The 26,610-nt window shown below is 42.6% G+C and overlaps 1 protein-coding gene across 2 annotated transcripts in view; it reads right to left on the bottom strand.

Annotated features, from left to right (window-relative positions):
• tmem94 (transmembrane protein 94) overlaps positions 1-26,610 on the bottom strand; it is a 37,943-nt gene that overhangs the window by 4,003 nt on the left and 7,330 nt on the right. The window contains exons 2-30 of one of the 2 annotated variants that reach the window (XM_079845938.1): positions 25,225-25,344; positions 25,005-25,132; positions 24,760-24,896; positions 24,314-24,522; positions 22,608-22,759; positions 22,387-22,489; positions 20,388-20,474; positions 18,749-18,865; positions 18,281-18,337; positions 15,852-15,956; positions 7,907-8,080; positions 7,506-7,718; positions 7,112-7,424; positions 5,771-5,944; positions 5,583-5,685; positions 5,269-5,477; positions 4,635-4,816; positions 4,409-4,544; positions 4,222-4,331; positions 3,833-3,932; positions 3,339-3,447; positions 2,910-3,099; positions 1,653-1,730; positions 1,469-1,554; positions 1,309-1,390; positions 1,040-1,206; positions 858-949; positions 663-756; positions 355-525 (exon numbers count right to left, since the gene is read on the bottom strand). In XM_079845938.1, the coding sequence (XP_079702064.1) occupies positions 355-525; positions 663-756; positions 858-949; positions 1,040-1,206; positions 1,309-1,390; positions 1,469-1,554; positions 1,653-1,730; positions 2,910-3,099; positions 3,339-3,447; positions 3,833-3,932; positions 4,222-4,331; positions 4,409-4,544; positions 4,635-4,816; positions 5,269-5,477; positions 5,583-5,685; positions 5,771-5,944; positions 7,112-7,424; positions 7,506-7,718; positions 7,907-8,080; positions 15,852-15,956; positions 18,281-18,337; positions 18,749-18,865; positions 20,388-20,474; positions 22,387-22,489; positions 22,608-22,759; positions 24,314-24,522; positions 24,760-24,896; positions 25,005-25,132; positions 25,225-25,344 (3,998 nt within the window). The remainder of the gene's footprint in view (positions 1-354; positions 526-662; positions 757-857; positions 950-1,039; positions 1,207-1,308; positions 1,391-1,468; positions 1,555-1,652; positions 1,731-2,909; positions 3,100-3,338; positions 3,448-3,832; positions 3,933-4,221; positions 4,332-4,408; positions 4,545-4,634; positions 4,817-5,268; positions 5,478-5,582; positions 5,686-5,770; positions 5,945-7,111; positions 7,425-7,505; positions 7,719-7,906; positions 8,081-15,851; positions 15,957-18,280; positions 18,338-18,748; positions 18,866-20,387; positions 20,475-22,386; positions 22,490-22,607; positions 22,760-24,313; positions 24,523-24,759; positions 24,897-25,004; positions 25,133-25,224; positions 25,345-26,610) is intronic. The other variant, XM_079845939.1, reaches the window with a different exon arrangement.

Here is a 26,610-nt window from a genome sequence, read left to right as displayed (position 1 = left end):
TTTATGGTAGGAAATGTACAAAATATCTTCATGGAACATGATCTTTACTTAATATCCTAATGATTTTTGACATAAAAGAAAAATCTATCATTTTGACCCATACAATGCATTGTTGGCTATAGCCACAAATATACCCGTGTGACTTATGACTGGTTTTGTGGTCCAGGGTCACAATTAAGTTGTTTGGACCAATTTTATGGTACTTAAATGGGTTTTTTTTTCTTTACATTATGACCTTTGGTCATAATATGCATTCATTGTATGAAATAGCGCAGATGAGAGACATAAAGGGTGAATAAATGATGACTGAATTATCATTGATACCCTCTACATTAAAGCAATTTATCATCTTACCTGATTTCATGCAGTTTTACTGCTTCATTGATTAGCACCACAAGTACGATGGACAGAGAGACTATCAGCCAGACATACAGGGGAATATGATGTAGAGTGAAGACCACTTCTGTACTCCTGTTCTGCCACAAATGATAATCTATCACAGCCTGCACCACCTGTCCCAACAACCTGCGAGGGGGAGAGAAGAAAATCCATTAGTGCATTTAAATGATCCCAGGGAAGTGAAAATATCAAATTTAAAAAAACATTTTACTTTCACAAATTGCTCGGCTAATAAAAAAATATTCTCTACACGAAACACTCACACCACAGGCACTGTGAGACACCACCATGTGTTACTGAATGGGTTCTTCCTCCAGACGGGTTTTGAACGGTGCACATAACTCAGAGAGATGACCACTGGAAGAGAGCGAGAGAAATAATAAATAACATGACTATAAATGGATCATGTGACCATCTAGTAATTATGCAAATGAGGCAGTGTCTTTTATTAAAGTCACCTGTGTGTAAAGCTAGAAACCCTGCCATGATCTTCTGAATCAGAAGCAGCCCATTGGACAATTCACCAAACCACTGCGGGGCATCCTGGGAGCTTAATAAATGAATTATTGATTAGAACTCTAATTATAACTAATTCATATAATCTAAACACAGAAAAAATGACATATAAGTGTGTGTGTACCTGGATGTGAGTATGTGCGTGCAGGTGATGGTGTTGTTATCTGTTTTGGTGAGGTTAGCTGCTCTAGTATCACACAGTATCTGAAGAGAAAACCCAAAGCCGACTAAATAGGCCAACATCGTCAGACCGAACTTCAACAGGAACCAGCCCAGGAAGTAGTGCTGGGTCTGTGGGAGGGAGAAAAACATAACATGAATGCACATGTGTGTCAAGATTGTTTCAATAGTTTGCAGTTTAAATCGGGTGCACTGTGTGGTCTCATGACTGACCTTGCGTGGTATGGAGTCCAGATTCTTTCCAGTAGCGACTGTCATCACTGAACTGTCAGGAGGTTTTCCCAGGAATGAAACGCTGTGAATGCCAAAATATATATTTATAAATCACAGATCTGACACAGTTTTAATATGCAACATGTAGCTTCTCCATTACCTTAGCAGAGGGTAACAGAAGCAGGAAAGCCACAGTATATCTGTGATGTTCATGGGAGGAGGCAGCTGAATAAGGCAGGCCAGGAACTACACAACCAAAACATCAAATATGTACAAATATAAGGAATGTATCCTGTACATAAGACACACTACTGTGTCCAAAACAGACCTGTGTGTTTTCTCACCTGAATGAGGACTAGTGTCAGCTGACACTGCAGTAGGAACAGGAAGCACTTGCGAATGCCGTAGGTAGTGTGTCTCGCCTGAAGATACATCAGAAACAGCACTCAGATTCAATTATACTCTTTTTTTTATTTTATTAGGCATTGTCTAATTATGATGGGGAAATGGGACTAGTACTAATCATAATTATTTTCAGTATATTGAAATTTTTTCAGCATGAGCTGTGATGCAGTGGTTAGCATGATGCAGTATTAAGGCCCTGTCCACACGAAGCCAGAGCTTTCCCTATCAGATCTTTTTTTCCCCTCGTTTCAAGAAATATCTGCGTACACACGAGAGCACTGAAACCGACTCAAAACGATGTAGTATACACACCAGGCCAGTATGTGGCGCTGTAATCTGCCACAGAAATACACAAAAAACGGAGAAGAAGAGTTGTGGCTAGAAGCAGTGTTGCTCAATGATTAGCTAAATTTTCTGGCAGAATTGGGCTACTTTAACACTGTTTCCGCGGGTTGACACGACCCCAATTATGTGATATTTAGCCCCGGGAATGCAAATTTTTGTAGGGAACCCCCCCGGGCGTGTCAAAGAAACTTTTTGATTGTAAAAATACACTGCCATAAAGTTTGGGGTCACAAGGATTTGTTTTTTTTTTTTAAAGAAATGTAATTGATCAAAAGTGACAGTAAAGACATTTATGTTACAAAAATATTAAGCAGCAGACAACTGTTTTCAACATTGATAAGAAGAAATGTTTCTTGAGCAACAAATAAGCATATTAGAATGATTTCTGAAGGATCACGTGACACTGAAGACTGAAGTAATGGCATCACAGGAATAAATTACATTTGAAAATATATTAAAATAGGGAAAACAATTTTAAATTGTATTTCCGTATTTTGATCAAAGAGAGATAAAGAGACCCTTTTTTAAACATAAAAAAAAAAAAATCATACTGACCCCAATCCTTTAAACGGTAGTACAGACCTGAGGTGCAGACCCAATCCCGTTCCTGGAGAGCTACATACCTGCAGAGTTCAGATCCAACCCTGAACCAACACACCTGTCTGTAATTATCAAGCGATCCTGAAGATCTTAATTAGGGGTTGGAGCTGAACATTGCAGGAAGGTAGTTCTCCAGGAACAGGACTGGGCTCCTCTGGTGTAGATAAATGCACTGAGTGATCTTGTATATTTTTCCTCCCATGTGATCAACAGCGTTCCAGAGAGAGTGTTTATATGAGAGCTCCACAAACCTGCTCTATGAGTTTGACCATGCTGACACTCTCGCCCTGATGGAAGGACACGGAGCAGGCAAGGCTGTGGAGTTGAGCACTGAGCCCCAGTGGAGACAGCTCATCACAGTCTTTATTCAGCCCGCAGCCTGCAGCGTATCCAAATGTCTCCCATGAGCACCGGGACGGGTACAGGGGATCCAGGGAGATACTATAACACACAGAGTGATTCACAGAGTGATTCTAATCCATTTGAACATGCCTACTCTCAAACACTTTTAATAATATTCAAGTCATCAAAAAGTATGAAATAATGGGAATTATGCAGTGACCACAAACTCAAAGCTATCTTTTTAGCTTTTTGAAAATTGCCATTCATTAGACAGTAGCTTAGCATAAGATTATAGGTCATATTTAACTATGGTGTACAGTGATGTGTGCGCTACCCACCTGATGTCGCTCTGCAGGAAAAGGCAGCTGTTACGGAAGTTTGCGGAGCTCCCCAAACAGCACGTCACCTCTCTGTTCTCCTGCATGATCTTCATCATTTCACACATTGCTGGGAGACACAAACATTGGAGGGGTCAACGCAAGTACACTAGCATATAACACACATGGACTAAAAAACACAAAACTTTAAATTTCAATTCAAGGTGTCACCATGAAATCAACAATATATGGAATATTGCAGTGTTTATCATATTTTTTCTTAAATTCATGTACCTAATCTTTAATCAAAATAATGTCCCCATCCCCTTTGAAACAACATCTCTTTTCTGATGGGGCAATAATACCAATAATCAATAATCCAGCATCCTCTCACTCAAATGAGACGTCGGCAATTATCAAACTAAATTAGCGGATATATGTCACAATATGGAATAAAAAATGATTGCAACTTCTGTTTCATGTTGACTTTAAAGCTGGTCTTGAGGCTGACTCACTTTCAGGGGTGCAGTCTGTGAACAGGGGCACCAGTAGAGGCACATTGTCTATGTTCTTCAAATGAGGACGAACCTGATGGATTCCACGAGGCAGTTTGGCCTACGGAACAACAGAGAGGAAAAAGCACCAATTATTTGCAGCTGCAAAAAACAGATCATAAAGGCTACACTGTGCCTGTTCAAATTAAAGCCAGACTAAATGATGCCTGTTCTGACCCACCTCAGCCCCTCCAATCAAAGTATATAGTTGTGTCACCTCTGAGCAACATTAAACAGTCTGTGTAAAGACACCTAAATGCCACTTCTGAAGCGCTTCAGTGCCACCTTTGCACTGTAAATTTGCCACTAGAGTCCGATGTGACAACATGCTATTGGAGTAGACCGCTTACTCTGTTGCAGTCTTCTAAGAAACTGGGCACATCACTGTCAGTAGGCTGGAAGCTGGCAAGATCTGACTGATCCTCAGGCAGTAGTGGGCCCTCTGCATCATCACGAGAATCTAAGAACAGAGTGATGATGGTTCATTTGAATAAATTCCGCATTGGGTAAACTTTCTGTGCCGGAAAACACACTTACCCTGCAAAAGGTCATCATGTAGAGATCCTGCTTGGCTAGGGCTGGACGGAGCACCATCGCAGTGACCATCTCCATTTGGGGTCAGAGAGATGTGACAGTTCCAGCCCGTCTCCAATCCCATCTTCTCTGCGAACACCTACAGGCAGACAACATTAAAAGGTGATAAAATACAACACTCCAAATGCATCATGTTTTCACGGAGTTGGTTTTCCCATTAGTATCATACTTTGCTGCGCAGCTCATCCTCCATGGAGAAGTACACAAAGCGGATACAGGCTCCCACCAGGTTCTCAATGAGCCGTACAGTGTCCAGTCGGGCCTGGAACTGGGATGACACCATTCCCATGAAGATTTGGCCACTCAGAGCTTGAACACAGTCCTCCTTCTCCAAACTTTCTCCAATACCCTCTGAAACACATACAGTACATATGTATGTTAGAGTTGGTAAGTTTGATCCATGCAAGTTGTTTATATGTATGTATGCATCCTACCTACATACCTAGCCATTCATTTATCCATCCATCAATCCCTTTCGTATCGATCTATGTATCTATAATTCTATCTATCTATGATTCTATCTATCTATGGTTCTATCTATCTATGTATCTATGATTCTATCTATCTATGAATCTATTATTCTATCTATCTATGATTCTATCTATCTATGATTCTATCCATCTATGAATCTATGATTCTATGAATCTATGATTCTGTCTATCTATCCATCTATCCATCCATCCATCTATCGATAAATGAATCAATAGATTGACAAACAATCATTTCAAGATATATATATATATATATATATATATTTTTACTCTACTGTTCAGATTGAGAGCTGAACAGAACATGTCTCTCACCATCAGAGCTCCAGCTGTTCCTGCGGCTGCCGTGTTTGATGGGGGTGGTACTGGGAAGCTCTACCCCAGAAAAGAGTGAGGGGCCTGGAGCCAGCTCCACACACTTTCCATTGAGCTGCTCAGACAATGCCACCTGCATAGGCTTATAGGCAAATGCAGAACAATATCCGGACAGACAGGCACGTTGGTAGAAATCTAGAACCTTTTTCCTATGGGACATAACACCAGTACTTCAGTACAGAAACAAAATTCTCCACTCTGCATTTTAAGAAAACTGAACGACTAGTGTCAGTCTTTTAATTGGTGTCTCTGACCTATCAGAGCCAGACAACGGATAGATGTCCGCGCCGTCCCAGAAATCTGTGCAGGCTTCCAGGATGAGGTCGGCCGAGCCGTGGGAGAGCATCTGTACATTATCTGAAGAGAGTTCAAAGGGCAAAGGTCAGTGACTAAACAAACCACCAAGCACAAACAGGAAGTGGGACAGAAAAAAGGACCGTACTGGTAGTGCTGTCCCTAACAAACAGACTGATGAGGTGACTGATGGGGGGCTGGCGTTTAGTGAAGTGCTGGAGGCGTCGAGGGGCAGATTCTTTGGCCTTCTCTCCTGAAGGGAGCTGGTACAGAGCCAGATGATTCTCATGCTTAAACAGTTCCCTCGCCCCCGGAGTGAAACCTGACATAGAACAGAACAGGAAAGAACAACCACGCATTCTTAAGAAGGGTCTAATTAAAGTATGTGAAGATACAACAGTAAATCTAACATTACTATTGACTAAAAGCACTGCTAGACTAGATGTTGATCAATAATTAGGTATGCACAACATTCCATATATTGTGCATCCATGTCCATATTGGCCAATATTAGATTTTTTTTTCTATCGATCAATATTGGTTGATACTGGATATTTAATTGTAAAAGTATTTAAAAATACTTTTACATTTAAATTGCCATTACCACCAGCTATCACTCACTTAGTCTATCTATCACAACACTAATAATTTAATGTAATAATGCATTTTTTTATACAGTACATTATAATGTTATGGCCTATATTCACTTGTAGAAATTAAAATTTCTATATTGAATGGGTTCAAAAATGTTGTTTGTGATGTTATATCTTGGGACGGGGTGGCCCAGAGAGGCTAAAGGAGTACACAATGAAGAAAGTCCCAAGTGCAGATTGTTGTTCTATATTAATTATATTTATTATATTATATTATATTATATTATATTATATTATATTATATTATATTATATTATATTATATTATATTATATTATATTATTATATTATATTATATTATATTATATTATATTATATTATATTATATTATATTATATATATATCTAATTTGTTACATTTATATAGCGCTCAAAGCGCTTTACATGGAAGGGGTGAATCCCTCAACCACCACCAATGAGCAGCATCCGCCTGGATGATGCGACGGCAGCCATATTGTGCCAGAACGCCCACCACACACCAGCTGATTGGTGGAGAGGAGAAAGTGATGAAGCCAATCGTATATATATGGGGATGATTAGGAGGCCATGATGGACAGAGGCCAATGGGCAAATTTGGCCAGGATGCCGGGGTTACACCCCTACTCTTTATCGATGGACATCCTGGGATATTTAATGACCACAGAGAGTCAGGACCTCGGTTTAACGTCTCATCCAAAGGACGGTGCTTGTTACAGTATAGTGTCCCCATATATATATATATATATATATTTTTTATTTTTTTTTGCCAATAAGCAATAGTTCCAAAAACAACAATTTGTACCAAGTATTTCTCAAATATAAACCCTGACATGCATGCTTATTAACCTCTCACATTTACCTATAAGGCGAGATAGTTCACAGAGGCCCCAAGGAACGTGAACGGGTAGAACTGCCCCATGGCATTCCTGCAGTGCAAGGTTGGACAGGTGATCTGAGAATCGGCAGAGCTGCTGGGTGACGGTGACATTACACAGGTTCAACAGGATGTTCAGGCCAAGGGGCTTCAAAGAGGGCAGGTGATTCTGCCAACCGGAGTCATCAAACAGGATGCTGACGGGATTCTGCTGATCCTGGGACAGGCTCAACATCTCCAGATGATAGTCACACACAAAATCGTCTGCTTCACACAGATCATCACCCACACCGCATGTCTGGAAATAGAGGCATACACAAAACACATGAACGCAAATGTATAGTCATAACCTAAACTAGCTGTGCAGGTGTAGTCCTACCTGAGCAATGTCATCTCCACCCTCAGTGTCATGGCTGAAACTGACGTTGGAGCCCGATGGGTGTTTGGAACGGGTGGTTTGGGGTCCTCGTCGCTGGCGTTGAGTGTCCGAGGAACGGGCGGTGTCATGTGACGTCTCACTGGGTTCCTGCTCGGCCATGTGAAGGGAGGGTTCAAATGCTTGTAAACACAGCAGAGCTTCACCTTCCTGAGGCTATACAGAAAAAACACACACACACAAACAGTCTGAAGGGAGACAAAACAGACGCTAAAATAACAACTTATTCAAGACCATCCCTATCCAGTATAATTATATATTTTCAAAAGTTCTGAAGAAACTTATTTCAAATGATCATAATTAAAATTGTAATTATGATGCTTCAGTCTAGCCATCAGTAGTACCTCATCTCGTTCTTCCTCGCCCTCTGTCCTGCAGAGGGAGTTGACTGACAGGTCGTCTCTGAGGTCATCCTGGCTGTCATGAGGTGGCTCTACTCGTCCGCTAAAGAACAGCACAGTCTCAGGACTAGGATTGGGCCAGGACAGAATGCCCTGCTTATCCACACAGCACAGCACCTATGAGCGGGCCAGGAAATATGATAAAACAAGATACTTCATTATCAGTTAATAAAGTGTATGATTCTTTGAATTTAAATTAATATTAGGGGAATTTAAAAAATCTTATCAAGCATGAGAATGATAAAATACTTAAAAGAATATTTTAATAACTAATGCATGTCCATAGCTAGTTATGTCACGCAACAATTTATGCAATGTTTATGATGTGTCATACTTTTAAAATGATTTCTAAATGCATTTCAAACAGATAATGCATTCCATATACACTAAGCGGCCACTTTAGGCAGGAATAGGTGTATTAGGTACACCTATTCAACTGCTTGTTAACTCAAATATCTAATCAGCCAATCACATGACAATCCCTCAATGCATTTAGGAATGTAAACACGGTCAAGACAATCTGCTGACGTTCAAACTGAGCATTAGAATGGGGAAGAAATGTGACACTGTTGTTTTTTTAACTTTAATAGGCCATTTCTATTTTATTTAACCATTGATGTAACTTTGTGATATATTAAATAAAAAAAATAAATAAAAAACAGTTAATTCAGAAGTCACTAAATTAAGCACATTTTACAGTGCTGTTAACTGTAGTCTTCTTTACCAAGACACATTATTAAAATCTCCCCCAGGACTGTTCAATTCTTTATAATATAAAATAATATGAAAAAAATTACACTGAAATGGTTCTTAATGTGTTTTTGTACAGTCATTTATTGGCGACAGGCGGCATTAAACCATCTATAATAAATGTTTGTTTATTGCTTATGAATTTCCAAGATTTTCTATATCAGGGGTTTTCAAACGTTTGAATGGCAAGGATCCCTAAACAATCCCCTTGTGAGATCAATTCTTTATTAGGCTTACACTACAATACAATTATAATAGCATTTAATATAATATAAAAACTAATGGAAGTATTTAAACTGATAGTATATCAGTTTAAATGCTTCAATTAATAAAAAACTAAAAAAAACTAACTGAAGTAATGAAATAGATCTAATATCTAAATATGTTCAAGGGAACATGTGAACTCTTTTATAGTTATCTGAACATCACTGAATCCCAAACCACACACACATCTATTTAAACTGATGTGTGTTACTTTGGTGTTTAGCGTTTGCACGCTACACTTGTGGTGGGTGTAACTATAAATGTCTGTTTTGTTACCGTGCTGTGTCCATCATCTGTTATTTCCACCACGTTTCTCGTTACCTCTCATTTTGAGCTATTTGGACCGGAAACATGACTCACTGCTGCGTGCTCACACGTGACATCATTGTCTTTCTATGAAACAATAGGTTACTGTCGTAACCCCGGTCCTCTGAAACATAGAGTGAAGAGATCCACCTATGGGAAGGGCATCCGTACCTGACCTCTGCAGAAGCATCCAATTGCACCAAGTCTGACAAGACAAGCAGGAGCGCGCAGCCAATGCCCGGTAAGGCCTCACCCCTTACCAACGGGCATGTATGCGCTTCTGTACATCAGTAAGTATATTCGCTTCTCATGCAGCAAGCGGGGCAAAGCTGGTGGACCTCTCCACTCAATGTTTCAGAGAACCGGGGTTACGACAGTAACCTATTGTTCTCTTTCATCATCTCGTGTTCGAGATCCACCTATGGGAGAGACATGGACAGCTCCCCGATTGCCCAATACACTCACAGTGAGGTCCTGTTAGCCAGAAAAAGACGGTCACCCTGAGGGGCGGTGCTTGACACGTCTCATAACCATGAACCCGCCACACCGACGCACACGCGTCTGCGGTGTGAAAGCAGGACATGAAACATATGTGCGGCACACACAAAAGAAGGCAGGGTTACGAAGACCCCACCCCCAAGACCAAATGTGCTACCGAGGTTCTGGTGACATCCAACCTGTAGTAATGCACAAACGTAAGGGGAGAAGCCCAACTAGCAGCAGAGCAGATAGCCTGCAGCGATACTCCCCTGAACAGAGCCCAAGAGGCGGCTAAACCCCACGTGGAATGAGCTCTGATGTCCCCTGAGAGTTGCACTCCCTTTGGTTCGTAAGCCAAACATTATAGCGTCCACAAGCCAATGTGAAAGGTGTTGCTTAGGGAATCCCCTTTGTGGGGAGGAGCCCATGAAACAAAGAGTTGGTCACTCTTCCGCAACGCACTGGTCCTAGCCCAATATGTCTGTGACGCACGGACCGGAAACACGGATCCTCCGTGGAGGAAAAGGGGGCGGAGGGTGAAAAGCAGACAGCTCCAGCACCTCCGATGTGAACGCAGTGAAACATTTCGGCATGAAGGCTGGATTAGGCTTAAGGAAAACCTTATCTCCACCCAGAGAGAATATAATGCACTAGGGGTGGACCGAGAGTGCATGTAACCCACTGACACGTTTGGCTGACGCCAAGGCAAAGAGCAAGGCTGTCTTGAAGGACAGCAATTTTAGGGAAATATTCCCCAGAGGCTCAAAAGGGATTTGAGACAGGATTCCAGCAACATGGAGAGGTCCCATTCAGGGATCATTCCCCTAATGACTGGCAACGAGCGACGGGCATCCCTCAAAAATCCGTGGATTAGAGGATGCTGTCCAACCGTTGATCCCTCAAAGTCCACATGACAAGCAGAAATAGCTGCCAGATAGACATTAATAGTGGAAAAGGGCCTGCCCTTATCCATAAGGTATTGGAGGAAACAAAATATCAGAAACTGAGCACTGATATGAAGTGAGACCCCGCCCATCACACCACTCATTGAACACTTGCCACTTACAGCCATAAGGGCCGTGTAGAAACGGCCCTGGCATTCTGTATAGTAGCAACCACGCGTGGGGAAAGCCCTAACGCGCTTATGTTCTATATTCTCACGGGCCAGGCCCAGAGAGCTACCCTGTCCGGGTGTGGGTGATAAGTCTCCCCATTCGCTTGAGACAATAGGTCTGTGCGGAGGGGGAGGCGCCACGGCTGGGCATGTAACAGAGGAATTATCTCCGCCAGCCATGGTGCTTTGGGCCACCTGGGCGCTATCAGAATGAGAGACAGGCTCCCCTCTCTCACCCTGGCCAGAGTGGGAATTATCAGGCACAGGGGAGGAAAGGCATACAGCAGCACTCTGGGCCACGGGTGGGCCAGTGCATCTACCCAGAGGGGTGCATCCAAGTCCTTTAACGTAAAGAACACGGGACAATGGCTGTTTTCGCTACGGACGCCTGTCTGAATCTCATCCATATCATGCCCACTATCTGAGGGTGGAGGCGCCAATCTCCTAAGAGCGTGTTCCCCCTCGATAGAAGATTTGCGGCTCTGTTCAGAATCCCTGGAACATGAGTGGCGCGTAACGACAGGAAAACCGTCTGCACCATACCAAAAGCTTGTAAGCTAGAGCATGACGTTTCGACGAGCGCACGCCGCCTCGACAATTGATTTAAGCCACTGCCGTGGCATTGTCGCAGTGTACGAGCACATGATGTCCTTGCAGACGAGGCAGAAAATTATCCAGAGCCTTCCAAAGAGTCAGAAGCTCTAAATAATTTATGTGCTCTGAACGTAGTTTGCTCGACCACAAACCGTTCACAGTTCTGCCCTCTTGGGTGGCACCCCAGCCTGCTAAGGACGCATCCATCGTCACAACTTTCCGCAACATAACCGTCCCCTGAGGGGTGCCCTGTGCGTAAAAGTCCACGCTCTTCCAGTGGTGCAGGGCTGAAATGTAGTGACAAAACCCATTTAATGAACGCCCTCATTCTCAGAGTCCTAGTGGCAAAACCTGGATAGATGAAGCCATAAGACCCTGTAGCCTGAGACATGCGATATTGCACCCTCGCCCCCTCTCTGTACTGCGACAGACAGTTCATCAGAGAGAGAACGCACTCTTGAGAGAGACGCGCTCGCATGGAAACTGAGTCCAGCTCCATGCCCAGGAAGATCACATTCTGGCTGAGTGTAAAATTGCTTTAGTTCACATTCACCTTGAAGCCCAGATATGTGATGTGTGCAAAAACATGGCGGGTGTCTTGCAACACCTTTTCTCTCGAATCGGCTATGATGAGCCAATCGTTTATGTATGTCAGGATCCGTAGACCAGACATTCTCAGGGGAGTCAAGCGCGCTTCCGTGCACAGACAAAATGTGCGGGGCTTAGACTTAACCCAAAGGGCAGGACCGTGAATTCGTAACAAATGCCTTGATAGGCGAAACGAAGAAACTTCTTGTGTGGTGGGTAAATGCTTATGTGGAAAAAAAGCATCTACAGATCGACCGATGTGAACCAGTCGTTCCGTTTTATGGCGCGGGCAAGCGAACCATGAGTTAACATTCTGAAATTGTATTTCCTCAAATGTTTGTTCAACACCCTGAGGTCCAGAATAGGACGGAGGGAACCGTCCTTCTTTGGAACCAGGAAATAACGAGAATAAAAAACCTGGTTTATCAGATTGGGGGGTACCACCTGACTCGCACCTTTACTCAGAAGAGAGGGGATTTCTTCCTTCAGAATGTGCGCCGTGCTCTCCTCTGTGTGAGAAAAGCGAATGCTGCTGAAAACGTTGGGGTTTCATAGCAAACTGCAGACGATAGCCCTGCGATATTGAGCATTATGGTGCGGCAGTTCGCCAAGCTGACACACGGCTCGCAAGTGTGCCAACCTCAGCCATGCTGGCTTAACGCATGCCCAGCTGGCTTATTTGTGATGCAACGACACCCTCTAGTGGGGAAACTAGGGACGGCAAGCGTGAGTTCAGAGAGGTGACCACTCTTTGCAGAGGAACAGGCTTTCCCTGCAGAGAGAGGGTATCTCTCTGTAACAAATTCATTTGATTCGTTTGATTTAATGTTTTTTTTTGGGGGGGGGGGGGGGGGGGGGACTGGGGGCGAAGCCTTTATTAGCTGAGTGAGGGGACACTGTATGTGCGGTGTGGTGACACTGCTTTTGCACTTTCCCTCACAACAGACCCCCTGAATGGGAGGTAACACACCCCATCCACTAAACACATAGGCTGGGCAGCCACGGGTTTTGGACAGGGTTACTGCAGAAAGAGAGTTCAAAGAGCTTGTCGCTCGAGAACGGTTTTGATGAAAGTTACGCCCCGGGGCCAGGGAATTAGGCAAACGCACAGGGGGCGCCTGGCTTGGGGCCGTCTTCCTAAGAAGGCACAACTTGAAGGCCTCATCCTCCTCCTCCTGGTCACATCCTACAAAGAAAAGCGCCATGGAGCGCCCAAAGGTTTGGAAGGCCTGACGAGCGTTACGGAGAAACAAGGTTGTAAACCGTGATGATCTCCTTCCATAATGTAGGAGAGGAAGATCCCTAGCTGTTGGCCCAGGTCGTCCAAAATTTCTGCCTGGTAAGCAGAGAGGATGGAGGAGACATTTAGGGCCCTAACAGCCAAGGCAGAGGATTTATAAGCGGCCTGGTGCACCGAAGCAGAAAAACGGTTCATCAGGGCGAGCAGCCCTCCCTGGACTGGGTTGAGGTGCCTGGCGATCGCTCAATAGCGGGCGGTTAACCCATGCCGAGAGCCGCCATATTTTAACCTCCAGACCCGCGAGACCGTGTTTAAAGTCAAGCGGGTCGCTCCAGTAATGCCTTGTGTGCTTAGCGCATGCTAGGAGAACGGGAAAGTTGTTACCTCGGGAGCGCTGGGAGCTCCCAGCATTTTCCCGTCGTAAATATCCCTCTCCTGGTCGGTGGCGCTCTGTGGAGCCGATGTTGAGACAAGCGGCCGCTCGCTCGCACACATCCAGGAAGATGGATTGAGGCAAGGCTGCGGGGGCGCTAGCCTGGGGAATGACAGAGGGCGGGATGGCCTCCTCGTCCTCTGATGGTGCGTTCACACCAGACGCGAATGAAGCGTTTCGTGCGAGTGATTTACATGTTAAGTTACATTTCATGTTAAGTCAATGCAAAGACGTGAATAGGCATTCTGCAGCACAATTCGCGCAAATGAGAAGTCCCGCGTCGTCATCATCACCGGACCCTGCCAGATCGTCGGTGAGCGGGGGGTTTCCCGTGAAGATGTCCTCTTCGGGGAACTTAGGATTGGGCTGGTCAGCCCAGACAAGAGCAGTCACACCCGGGAGGTCCCCGGTGGCGGGCTGTCGTCACTATGTCCCACTGGGTAGCAGCAACTTTATGGTGGCGTCGCAGGAGTAACTAGGCAGCACCAGGCAGTGACTGCAGTTCTCCAGATTCTCTATGGCCTCTTCCGCGTGCTTGAGGCCCAAGCAGACCGCGCAGAAAGGGTGAAAATCATAGCGGCAATAAGAGCACCACACGCGGCTGGGCAGGCCCGTGATAAACTAGCGCCGGAAGAAGCAGGAATAGAGAGTGACATACCGGCGAAGAACTCAGAAAAAATCTGTGGCGGCAGCCGTGGAACAGGAATGACGAGGCAGAGCGCGGGCGGCTCCGAGAGCAGACACAGAGAAACTGGCAGAATAGAAACTGTCACGCCCGGCGGAGGCTGATCCGAAGATATTTCCTCCTGCAGACAATAAGTGAGCAGCACAAATTCGACTGAGCTGTGTCAGTGCAGAGATCGCGAGAAGCAAATGTCAACTGATGTACAGTAGCGCATACAGGCTATACATGCCCGTAGGTAAGGGGTGGGGCCTCACCGGGCATTGGCTGCGCGCTCCTACCTGTCTTGTCAGACTTGGTGCAATTGGATGCTTCTGCAGAGGTCAGGTACGGATGCCTTTTCCATAGGTGGATCTTGAACACGAGATGATGAAAGAGAACCTGTAAACCGCATCCACCGGTTCTAACACGATAGCGATACTAACAGAGCACTGCAATTATTTGTCATTTAAACAACAATCAAACAAATTTCTCCCCACATTTCACCTCTGTGTCTATCATCTGGGTGGCATTTTATTCTATCTGCGCTGCATCACAAGTGCGCGGCTGCGCACGCCTGCAGCTTAGAGGGAACATTGCACCTGAGTATTGTTGCTGACCAGGTCCATCCCTTTATGACCACAGTTAACAACCCATCTTCTAATGGCTACTTCAAGTAGGATAATGTGCAATGTCACAAACCTCAAATCATATCAAACTGGTTTCTTGAACATGAGAGTGAGTTCACTAAACTCAAATGGCCTCCACAGTCACCAGATAGACCAATAGAGCACCTTTGAGATGTGGTGGAATGGAAGATTCGCATCATGGATGTGCAGATGACAAATCTGTGTGATGCTATCATGACAATATGGATAAAACCTCTGAGGAATGTTTCCAGAACCCTGTTGAATCTATGCCACGAAGAATTAAAGACGCAAGGTGTACCTAATAAAGTGGCCGGGTGAGTGTGTTTAAATGCATTTAAGTGATTTTAAATGCATATTTCATATAGGTTCATATTTTCGAACATTTAGCCTATTTGCAGTATTGCATGGATGCCCTCTTGCATTATAAGCATATTTATTTACTGTAAATACCTCTTGATATTTGTTTATAGATACAGAAGATTGTGATGTAATTGTTATTTGTAGTGATTAACAGATGCAGTATCTCAAGGATGTAAAGAAACGTTAAATAATGGGGATGGGACCAAATTCATAGAATTTTCCTGCTATTAAAAAGACATTGATTGACCACTAATTTAAATATTTTAAAAACTGCACTCCTCAGTGTCTATAGCAGTTTCGGCCATGCTATAATTTGATAATTGACTGAAAATAGCACAGAATGGTCTTTTATTAGTATTTATTTTTAAAGTGAATATTGATCCTTTTTTCATAAAATTGCAAGTAGGAAGTGTAATATGTGTAATGTGACACAAGGGGGAGCACTCACAGTGACGGAACCCAGCGAGTGCAGCAGACTGGAGGTATAACAGAGGGTCTGGGACTCTCCTTTCAGCACACTGACCAGGTGTCTCCACACACAGCGTAGAATCTCCTGCACACAACCACACACACACACACACACAAACATGGTGAGTTGCATCCCCTGCCCTGACAGAAACTCAAATCCATGCATCAGCACCTCTGGGTTTCGATTGGCTCTGCAAAAGTGACAGAATTTATGAAACAAGAAACCTGGATGTTACCCACTGACAAAACACACACAGACACCCAGACACACACACACAGCCAGACACACACACACACACACACACACACACACACACACACACACACACAAAGATCTATAACACAAGGCCTGGGAGAGTTAGGTAGGAAAAAAGCAGCAGTAGCATGTCCAGTCTTAGGTTTGTCCTGGTGCATTAAGTGATTTAGAGGCGCTTCATAAAGATAAATGCACCTTGTAGCAGGAAAAGGAAAAGAGAAATTGAACTGACTGAATCACAGAAGATTTGAAACTGAAGCACACACATGGAAACTTGAGGCAACAGCAGCTACAGGAGAGCAGCACTTTGAAGCAAGAACTGAAAACGGTTAGTTGCAGGTGAATTTATCAGATGTTCATGAATCCACCTTTAAAGTCAACATGAAATCAAAACTGACCCAATTACTTTCTTAATACATGTTCTTGGTCTCATTGTGAAAGAATCATCAGTGCACACAATTAAAAAAAAAACTGGTTGTCTTTCATCAAAACCTAATGACTCGCACTGTCTACACTGGACAATACAGCTGTTGCATCTACCTAAATATATCTGCTAAAAAGTTCATTAATTATGTCAACTGTAAGGAGTATGGTAGTATGTCATAGTATACAGATGACACTATAGACATCTTCACAAAAAGCCACAAAATTTTGATTTCACAGAGTCTTTAAAGATTCACATCATCAGACATTCACTCACTCACGCTCTCTCGCTCGCTTTCTCCCTCGCACGCTCGCTCACTCACTCTCTCCCTCGCACGCTTTCTCGCTCTCTCTCTCGCACGCTCGCTCGCTCACTCACTCTCTCCCTCGCACGCTTTCTCGCTCTCTCTCTCGCACGCTTTCTCGCTCTCTCTCTCCCTCGCTCGCTCTCCCTCGCACGCTCACTCACTCACGCTCTCTCCCTCGTGCGCGCTCTCTCCTACCCCTCGCACACTCATTCACTCTCTCCCTCTCCCCCTCGCACACTCTCTCCCTCGCTCACTCTCTCCCTCGCACACTCTCTCCCTCGCACACTCTCTCCCTCGCACACTCTCTCCCTCGCACACTCTCTCCCTCGCACACTCTCTCCCTCGCACACTCTCTCCCTCGCACACTCACTCACTCTCCCCCTCGTGCGCTCTCTCCCTCGCGTGCTCTCTCACTCTCTCCCGCACAGTCTCTCCCTCGCACACTTGCTCACTCTCCCCCTCGCGCACTCCCCCTCGCGCACTCACTCTCCCTCACTCTCCCTCGCTCACTCTCCCTCGCTCACAGTAATTATACAGCATTTATTAATCTAAATTCAACATTTACTAATACATTATTAAAATCAAAAGTTGTGTATGGTAACATTAGTTAATGCACTGTGCACTAACATGAACAAACAATGAACGACTGTATTTTTATGAACTAACATTAACAAAGATTAATAAATAGTGTAACAAATGTTTTGTTCATTGTTAGTTAATACATTAACTAACGTTAACTAATGAAAACTTATTGTAAAGTGCGACAGAAATAAGAAATTAAACAGCAAAACACAAAGCCGATTTAAATGCTTTCAGCCTGCTCATACTGTATGTCTGATCTGTCCATGCAGACAAATACTTACCATACTTTGGAAATGTTAAAGAGTAAAGAGAGTTTTGTTCATGCAGAAGTTCTCCAAATGCACATTAACTCAGATTAAAATTTTGAAAAATGTAGTCCAAACAAGCACCACCACTATAGAGAGAGCATATAACCTATCATGCAAACCTCAGGCAGGCAGAAGGTGGGCAGGCAAAGGCCAAGGGGTCACAGGTCAGCGTGGGGGGTACCAAACTAACCGGCAGCACAAGAAGCGAAAAAGATGCAAATAAATAATAAAAACCGCAGGATTATTGGCTGAACTTGATTGAACAAAGTGAGATGAAGTGGCGGTGTCTTTTAAAAGAAAAAAATGAGAACAAACGTAAAGAAACGGTGGTGAAGCAAATAAATGAATAAAATAACAGGCTCTTTTCATAGTGATCCTTTGATATAGACAAGTTGACATGAGTAAAAATCAGAAAACAAAAAGGTGAAGAAAAAGATGACGGTTGTGGGAGGGTCCAGAGCAAAGGAGAAGGATCACAAGAAGCGTGTGGTGAACGGGTGGGAGAGGGGGAGGAGGAATACAGAGGATATACCTGGGAGGACACCACTTCCGTGTAGCTGCTTAGAGTGTCCTCAGAGAACTTAGCAAGCTGGGACAAGAAAAAAGTCTGATTAAACACCTGAGCAGACGATCAGCCCTCCGTTTCAACTCTGGCCTGATCGCCTCGGCTGCAATCCCTCCCTAATCCTCCCTACTACTAGTGTGAGCTTGGCCAATGAGCTTTACTTCCTTATGCAGTGTTATGGCTGCAAATCAAAGTTAATACACACAGTAATCATAGACAGAGTGAGTTACGATTTAGCAGCAATATCCATTACTGTGGGAATTGAGAGGTTATGAGTGCTGTGTAGGTTTTGTATCTGCTTTGGAGTGTGTGTGTGTGTGTGTGTGTGTGTGTGTGTGTGTGTGTGTGTGTGTGTGTATGTGTGTGTGGAGGAACTGTTAATGAACAGCAAAAAGTGAGTGAATGAATGAATGTGTGTTGTTCTGTCTGTCTTACCAGGCCAGTGGGAGAGTTACGGCTGGATTCGGCTAACACACGGGCCTCTCCATACGCATTGACCAGAACCCACATGACAGGAAACAGAAGAGGTAAAATGGGCAATACACCCATCATCTATTCATCAGAGAGAGCAAGAGAGAGAGAGAAAAAGAGAGATGGAAATGCATTATTAATACCAACATAGTTGTGCCAAATAAAAGTTTTGCATCAAATGTCGTCTCTTATTATGTCTCTCTGTGCAGTCTAAAAAAAGAAAGAAAGAAACATGCAAAATATTGAAATATGTACGGATTCGGAATATTTACCAATTACAGTCCTTAGATACATGAGAACAGCGATTCTCAACCTTTTTGACGCCAAGGCACAAAATTATTCCAGGGCCTCATGGCACTGGATAAGGATTAAGAATAAGGATTTTCGAAGGGTTAGTTCACCCAAAAATGTTAATTCTGTCATTAATTACTCACCCTCGTGTCATTCCAAACCCATAAGACATTCGTTCATTTTTGGAACACAAATGAAAAGTTTTTAAATGAAGTCTGAGAGTTGAACTACCACTACTGCAACTATCACTTTTAAGCCCCAGAAAGGTAGTAAAGACATCATTAAAGTAATCCATGTGATTCCAGTGGTTCAAACTCAATTTTATGAAGCAATGCGAGTATAAATAGGTTTTTTTTGTGCAAACAAAGCACTCACGTCACTTAAAATTAAGTTTAAACCACTGGAGTCACATGGATTACTTTAATGATATCTTTACTACTGGTGCTTGAAAGTGGTAGTTGCGTAGCTGTAAATGGAGGGACAGAAAGCTCCCAGATTTCATGAAAAAAACATTTTTTGGGGTGAACTAACACTTTAACACTAGTTTTTACTCACAATTTGAACCTGATACAATTTTTTTAGAGCTTGGTATAAAATGTAAATGAATAAAATCTTATAATTCCATGGGCATTTTTATAGTGAAATGCATGAAATATATTTCATTTTATAATGAAATATTATAATGTCTATACACGACTTTTCCAGGTCTAGAAATCACACCTTTTAAAACAAGACTACCTCATAAGGGAGATGTGAAGACAATGGGAACCCTGATTCTTCATTAAAAAAGGGGTGAATTAGCATTAGAAATATCCAGATTTTTAGTTGCTTTGACTTGTTTTGATCTTGAAGCTCTTGAAAGTTTGCTGAGGCCCCTAGCGGGCCCCGGCCCTGTGGTTGATAACCAAAGTTTGAGTAATGGCTTAAAAAACAACAAAAAAAAAACAATCATAAATAAAAACCTCAGGTTTCTTAACATAACACAAGGATGTGCTAACCAGGATCTCGTAGTCATAACAAAACTGCTTTCTTAAATTGACCATTGTATGCAGATTTCACAAACAGCCTTGTGGAAAGCAATTTTGATCATACGAATATTGTCCCTTTCCCACAATGCCATTCATGGGTGCAAAAATGTCATTTGTCCAATCGCTATAATGGTCTAATATTATATATATATATATATATATATTAAATGAAGAGAACAGCTATGATGACCTTACTATTTACTATTTTCAGAGAGGGAAAACAGTTCTGAATTCAAATAAAATGAAAATGAAAAAAAAAATTTGCATTGTGAACTCTTATCAACCTGCAACTGAAGGAAGTTGAAGGGTCCAGGTGTGAGCCCGGGAGTGTCACAGAAGTACCGGATCGTGTTAATAGAGAAAAAGGCCACCTATAAAGGAAAAAATTGACCAAAGATCATCATCAGCAAGTGAACACACATTTTCACACAATTTGTAAATGTTATGAACATTTGGCCCATTTCACACTTCTTGCATCTGGAGCATGGGTGTAGCTTTCACACTGTGAAACTCCATAATTGTACATTCCTTCATACAAGATAATATTGCAAAAGATTGTGTTCATAAATAGGTTTAGGATAAAATGTTCATACATACAGTGGGGAGAACAAGTATTGATACACTGCCGATTTTGCACGTTTTCCTTTTTCCTACTTACAAAGCATGTAGAGGTCTGTAATTTGTATCATAGGTACACTTCAACTGTGAGAGACGGAATCTAAAACAAAAATCTAGAAAATCACATTGTATGACTTTTTTAATAATTAATTTGCATTTTATTGCATGACATAAGTATTTGATCACCTACCAACCAGTAAGAATTCCGGCTCGCACAGACCTGTTAGTTTTTCTTTAAGAAGCCCTCCTGTTCTCCACTCATTACCTGTATTAACTGCACCTGTTTGAACTCGTTACCTGTATAATAGACACCTGTCCACACACTCAATCAAACAGACTCCAACCTCTCCACAATGGCCAAGACCAGATAGCGGTGTAAGGACATCAGGGATAAAATTGTAGACCTGCACAAGGCTGGGATGGGCTACAGGACAATAGGCAAGCAGCTTGGGTGAGAAGTCAACAACTGTTGCCGCAATTATTAGAAAATGGACGAAGTTCAAGATGACGGTCAATCTCCCTCGGTCTGGGGCACCATGTAAGATCTCACATCAATCATGAGGAAGGTGAGGGATCAGCCCAGAACTACACGGCAGGACCTGGTCAATGACCTGAAGAGAGCTGGGACCACGGTCTCAAAGAAAACCATTAGTAACACACTACGCCATCATGGATTAAAATCCTGCAGTGCACGCAAGTTCCCCCTGCTCAAGCCAGCGCATGTCCAGGCCCGTCTGAAGTTTGCCAATGACCATCTGGATGATCCAGAGGAGGAATAGGAGACGGTCATGTGGTCTGATGAGACAAAAATAGAGCTTTTTGGTCTAAACTCCACATGCCGTGTTTGGAGGAAGAAGGATGAGTACCCCAAGAACCCCATCCCAACTGTGAAGCATGGAGGTGGAAACATCATTCTTTGGGGAGGCTTTTCTGCAAAGGGGACAGGACGACTGCCCCATATTGTGGGGAGGATGGATGGGGCCTTGTATCGCGAGGGCCCTTCCCTCAGTAAGAGCATTGAAGATGGGTCGTGGCTGGGTCTTCCAGCATGACAACAGCCCAAAACACACAACCAGGGCAACTAAGGAGTGTGTCCGTAAGAAGCATCTCAAGGTCCTGGAGTGGCCTAGCCAGACTCCAGACCTGAACCCAATAGAAAATCTTTGGAGTGAACTGAATTCCGTATTCCCCAGCGAAAGCCCCGAAACCTGAAGGATCTGGAGAGGGTCTGTATGGAGGAGTGGGCCAAAATCCCTGCTGCAGTGTGTGCAAACCTGGTCCAGAACTACAGGAAATGTATGATATCTGTAATTGCAAACAAAGGTTTCTGTACCAAATATTAAGTTCTGCTTTTCTGATGTATCAAATACTTAAGTCATGCAATAAAATGCAAATTAATTACTTAAAAATCATACAATGTGATAATGATTCATTTTTGTTTTAGATTCCGTCACTCACAGTTGAATGTGCTTTGTAAGTGGGCAAACCTGTAAAATTGGCAGTGTATCAAATACTTGTTCTCCCCACAACACATACTACATGTGAATACAAAAAACTGTTAATATGGGTGTCAAAATTGATGTTGCTTACAGGATGCAGACACAATATGTGTGAAACTTTGTGACACATTTTGAAAAAGTGTCCATGTGTTCAGTTTTATCATACCAATACAGCAGGACAGGCAAATTTGGCAATACTGGACTGCACTGTGAACCGTTCGTTATCGAGGGCTGTGATTGGACGGGAGAGAGCCAGGTCAAGACTGTTCCTATTGGCCAGAAAAAGGTGATTAGTTACTAGTGTGAGAAACCAAAAATTTTCACATAATCACAAAAGAAAAAGGAGGCAGAAAAAAAGTCTAGTTGTTTGACCACTGAGGTATTAACCTGACACTGTCGAGTATAGGTGTGTGCACCACCCTGAAGAGGCGGTGCTGCTGAGGACTGTGGGGGCCCCTCCGCTCAGTCACGCGTGGGGAGGGAGGAGGGGAGAACGGCGGAAAAAGGTCTCCTGGCTCCAGCACAATGTGTTCGTCGTCCTGGTAACAGAGCATTTAATGATTTAGAAGAACAGAGTGAGAGAGCCACAGAACCAGTGAGAATAAAGCGAGTATTCTCCAAGGTTTTCTTTTGTACCGTTTCAGATTTCAGAACAAAATAACAGTATATAGTTCATACTGTTACTTCAGTTAAATCATAATAGCTTAATACTGGATCTCCTAACCAGCCACGATGAGCGAGATAACCTTTTTATTGCAATGCTTTGTTTCTATTTCTAGGGCATCACACTATGTAGCCCTGCCACGTAAAGTCAACTTTATTTATATAGCGTTTTATACAAATTGTTTCAAAGCAGCTTTACAGTGATAAACAGGAAAATAACAATTCAATGATGCAAACAGAATTCCATTCTGCTATAAAGCAGCTCTATAAAGACAATAGTAAGCAGTCATTCTTCAGATGAAATCAGTGTTAGGAGAAAACAGTGATGCCATCATTCAGCTCAGTTTAGTTCTCATCCAATAGAGTCAGTGCAGTCAAATCAGCAACATTGCTAAATATTAGGTGTCTCCAACTAAGCAAGCCAGAGGTGACAGTGACAAGGAACCCAAACTCCATTAGGTGACAGAAATGGAGAAAAAAAAAAACATGGGAGAAACCAGGCACGGTCCGGGGGCCAGTTCTCCGTTGGCCAACAAACGAACACGGTGTGATTATGATTCAGGCTGCATCACTATTTAGAAGTCAGAAGCCTACTTTAATCGAATTGGTCCAACATCCTACTCCACAAATTATGTTGTACATTAAATATCAAATACTTCCTGATGTGATTGTGTCACAGTAGTAAAAATACCTGTAATAACTATGGTTCTTTGGCAGAAACTTTGGTTACCGTGTAGTGCTGTTATTGTTAACTAAAATGACAACTATAAAAAAAGTAACACTTTACAATAACGTTGTATTAGTTAACATTAGTTAATGCATTAGTTAACATGAACTAACCATGAACCACACCTCTGTTCAGCAATAGTTAATCTTTGTTAATGTTAGTAAAAATACAGCTGTTCATGGTTTGTTCATGTTAGTTCACAGTGCATTAACTAAATGCTAACAAGATTTTAATAATGCATTAGTAAATGTTGAAATTAACATTAACAAAGATAAATAGATGCTTTAAAAGTGCAGTTCATTATTAGTTATATATATATTAATTGAAATAAAGTTTAAATAAAATATAATATAAATATTAGAAGAAAACTTTGATAATTTGAAATATTGCCAGGCAATATAAAATAAAATAGTAGTAAAATGACTAAAACTGGAATAAAATAAAGCTAATATTTAAAAAAAAAAAAAAAAAACTGATGAAAATGACAAAAGAACATAACAAAATTAAAATAAAAACATAAAAATATGCTAAAATATATTTAAAAAAATGCTATAATAGCATGTAAATTATACTACAATAATGGTTTTAATGTGGTATTTGTTAAGTTTATTATCAAATAAACCTAAAATTGTTATGCATATTTTCATCCATAAACCTACAAAATACACAAACAAAAAATAATGTCATTCAGATCTGACATTACCTTGATGCCTCTGAGAGATGCAAAGGCTTCCTGGCCTGGTCTAAGAGCAATGACATCACCTTCCACCAGTAGACTGACAGGTAGATTGACCAGTTGCTCGTCTCTGAATGTCCAATGCAGTGACCAGGAAGAGGAGGTGGGAGTGAAGAGGTCAGGGTACAATGAGGGGGCCCATCTGATTGGATGTCCGGCACTTCTCTCCAAATAATCTGGCAACCCATAAGGAAAAAATGTAATATTTAAGTGAACGTTTACTCTACTAAAAACGTGGAACGGCAAGCCTAGAGACATGAATCCACTATACTATAATGCCAGTCATATAAAAGCATATTTATCATTGCGTTGACATGTAATGTAAATGAATGGATGAGCCCTAGCATCATTATTACTTCCTGAAGCATGACCGATTCCTTTAGAAGTTTATACACTCCCTGCTCTCTCCTCACCGTTCAGCTGTGAGATGATGGACTTGAGCCTTCGCACCATCTCGCTGGTCCGTAACTTCTGCTGCCGTCTGATGAGGAAGAGGTTCAGCAGCAGCAGGAGGAAGAGCGCACCCGCGTTCACCAGCTCTATGCCTTGACTGAGATAAAAAGGAAAGCAGCTTACATACAAAGTGCTAAACCCAACTAATTGATAATGCCCATTCAAAATGCCAATCAAAAGTTTTTTTGCGTGAAGCCCTGCCCACCTGCCCTCTGGCTGGCTGCCATGACAACACAACAGCCCAACCACCACAACCAGAGTGAGAACAGCTCCTGGCCAATGGAAGCACGAATGCCGGTTGTCATGGTGAAGGAAGCTCTTAGCCCACAGCTCCTGCAAAACAAAAAGTAAAGCCTAAATCAGGATTTTCATGACAAAACTAATTTAACTGACGATAATCAAAGCACCCATAATTCAGAACAGACCTGTATGGTGGATCTTCGCCGGCTGAATTTCTGGTGTTGCCCCAGTAAGTTGGACAGCTGGTCCCGTAGGGTGCACAGAGCCTGAGCCGTGGACAGTCCCAGTGGAGTTGCCTCCTCCTCCTACAGCACAACCAAACCAATCAATCCATGCAAGTCACTTTGTTTTAAAAAGTGCTGGGGACCGGTGTCATGAAATGGCTTGGCTCATGAATATTAATTTGGTTCTATAAATATTTAAAAAGGGACCTATTATGCCTCTTTTCACAAGATGTAATACAAGTCTCTGGTTTCCCCAGAATGTGTCTAAATACCCCACAGATAATTTATTATAGCTTGTCAAATTTGCCCCTATTTGGGTGTGAGCAAAAAAACAGTTTTTGTTTGTCCCTTTAAATGCAAATGAGCTTTCCAGAATAGGGCAGAGCCTTTACAGCACGGATACTCAAAAACAAAACTGGAGAATCTCACGCAGCCAAAATGACTGAAATTTTCAGTAGCGGCATTCAGCCTTACATGTTCGATCCCCATGCAACTGGACGTTTTTGAATGATTAGTGGATAAATTGATGTAGTTGTTGTGGATTTAATTCAACAACAAAACAAAAAAAATCTTTCAGAAACAACTTGTGCAAATCCAGCATTGAATTGACTCTTGTTTGCAAAGTAATACTGTGTAAAATTGCGCAAATATATAATACAGAAATTGTATATCTCCAGCTGCTACAGTGAGGAAACCGAAATGGCGGACTGCTGCAGCTCACTCAGGGCAGGATCTATGATAATAGGGCAGATCGTCACCATTCATGGGCAGGGCCTGTCCCAACTCTTACGATGAGTCAGTCCCAAGTCTACCTTGAGTCTCTTAAGAGTAGGGGGAAATCTGGAACCGCTTGTTTTGGAGAGACTGTTTATGATTTATGAGGATTGTAAAAAAGGAGTGGGTGGATTTTTAACATTATAGGCTGGTTGTTTAAACACACAGTGGACTGTGGATCTGTGCTCAAACACCTTGTGAATTTTGCATAATAGGTCCTCTTAAGATAATCTGTAAAAAAAAAAAATTAACAAATGAACAAAAAAAAAACCCCGCAAATTGAGTTTCAACTTTCAACATCATTCTTGCCGACTAAAGATGCGGTCACATTACCAAAATATCAGCGAAATGTCACAGGCAAAAAAAGGTCCATTGTCTATTGTCAATGGTGTAGTGATGTCCTGTATGAAGCACAGATGGCAGGTCAACGGGCTAGGCTACTATATTTCTCTCCGATAAGGTAGGAAATTAAATTAAACTGAATGTGGAGGATTTTAACTGTGACAAGATGATTGACAGGGCAGTTTAAACGCCCTGTTTACTATGATTTGGGACATACTAATTCGATTTTCA

The sequence above is a fragment of the Gobio gobio genome, assembly GCF_949357685.1.
Source record: "Gobio gobio genome assembly, chromosome: 20".
NCBI classification, from domain to species: Eukaryota; Metazoa; Chordata; class Actinopteri; order Cypriniformes; family Gobionidae; genus Gobio; species Gobio gobio.
Note: the sequence above shows the minus strand (reverse complement) of the source record. Positions and strands in the feature narration are given on the sequence as shown.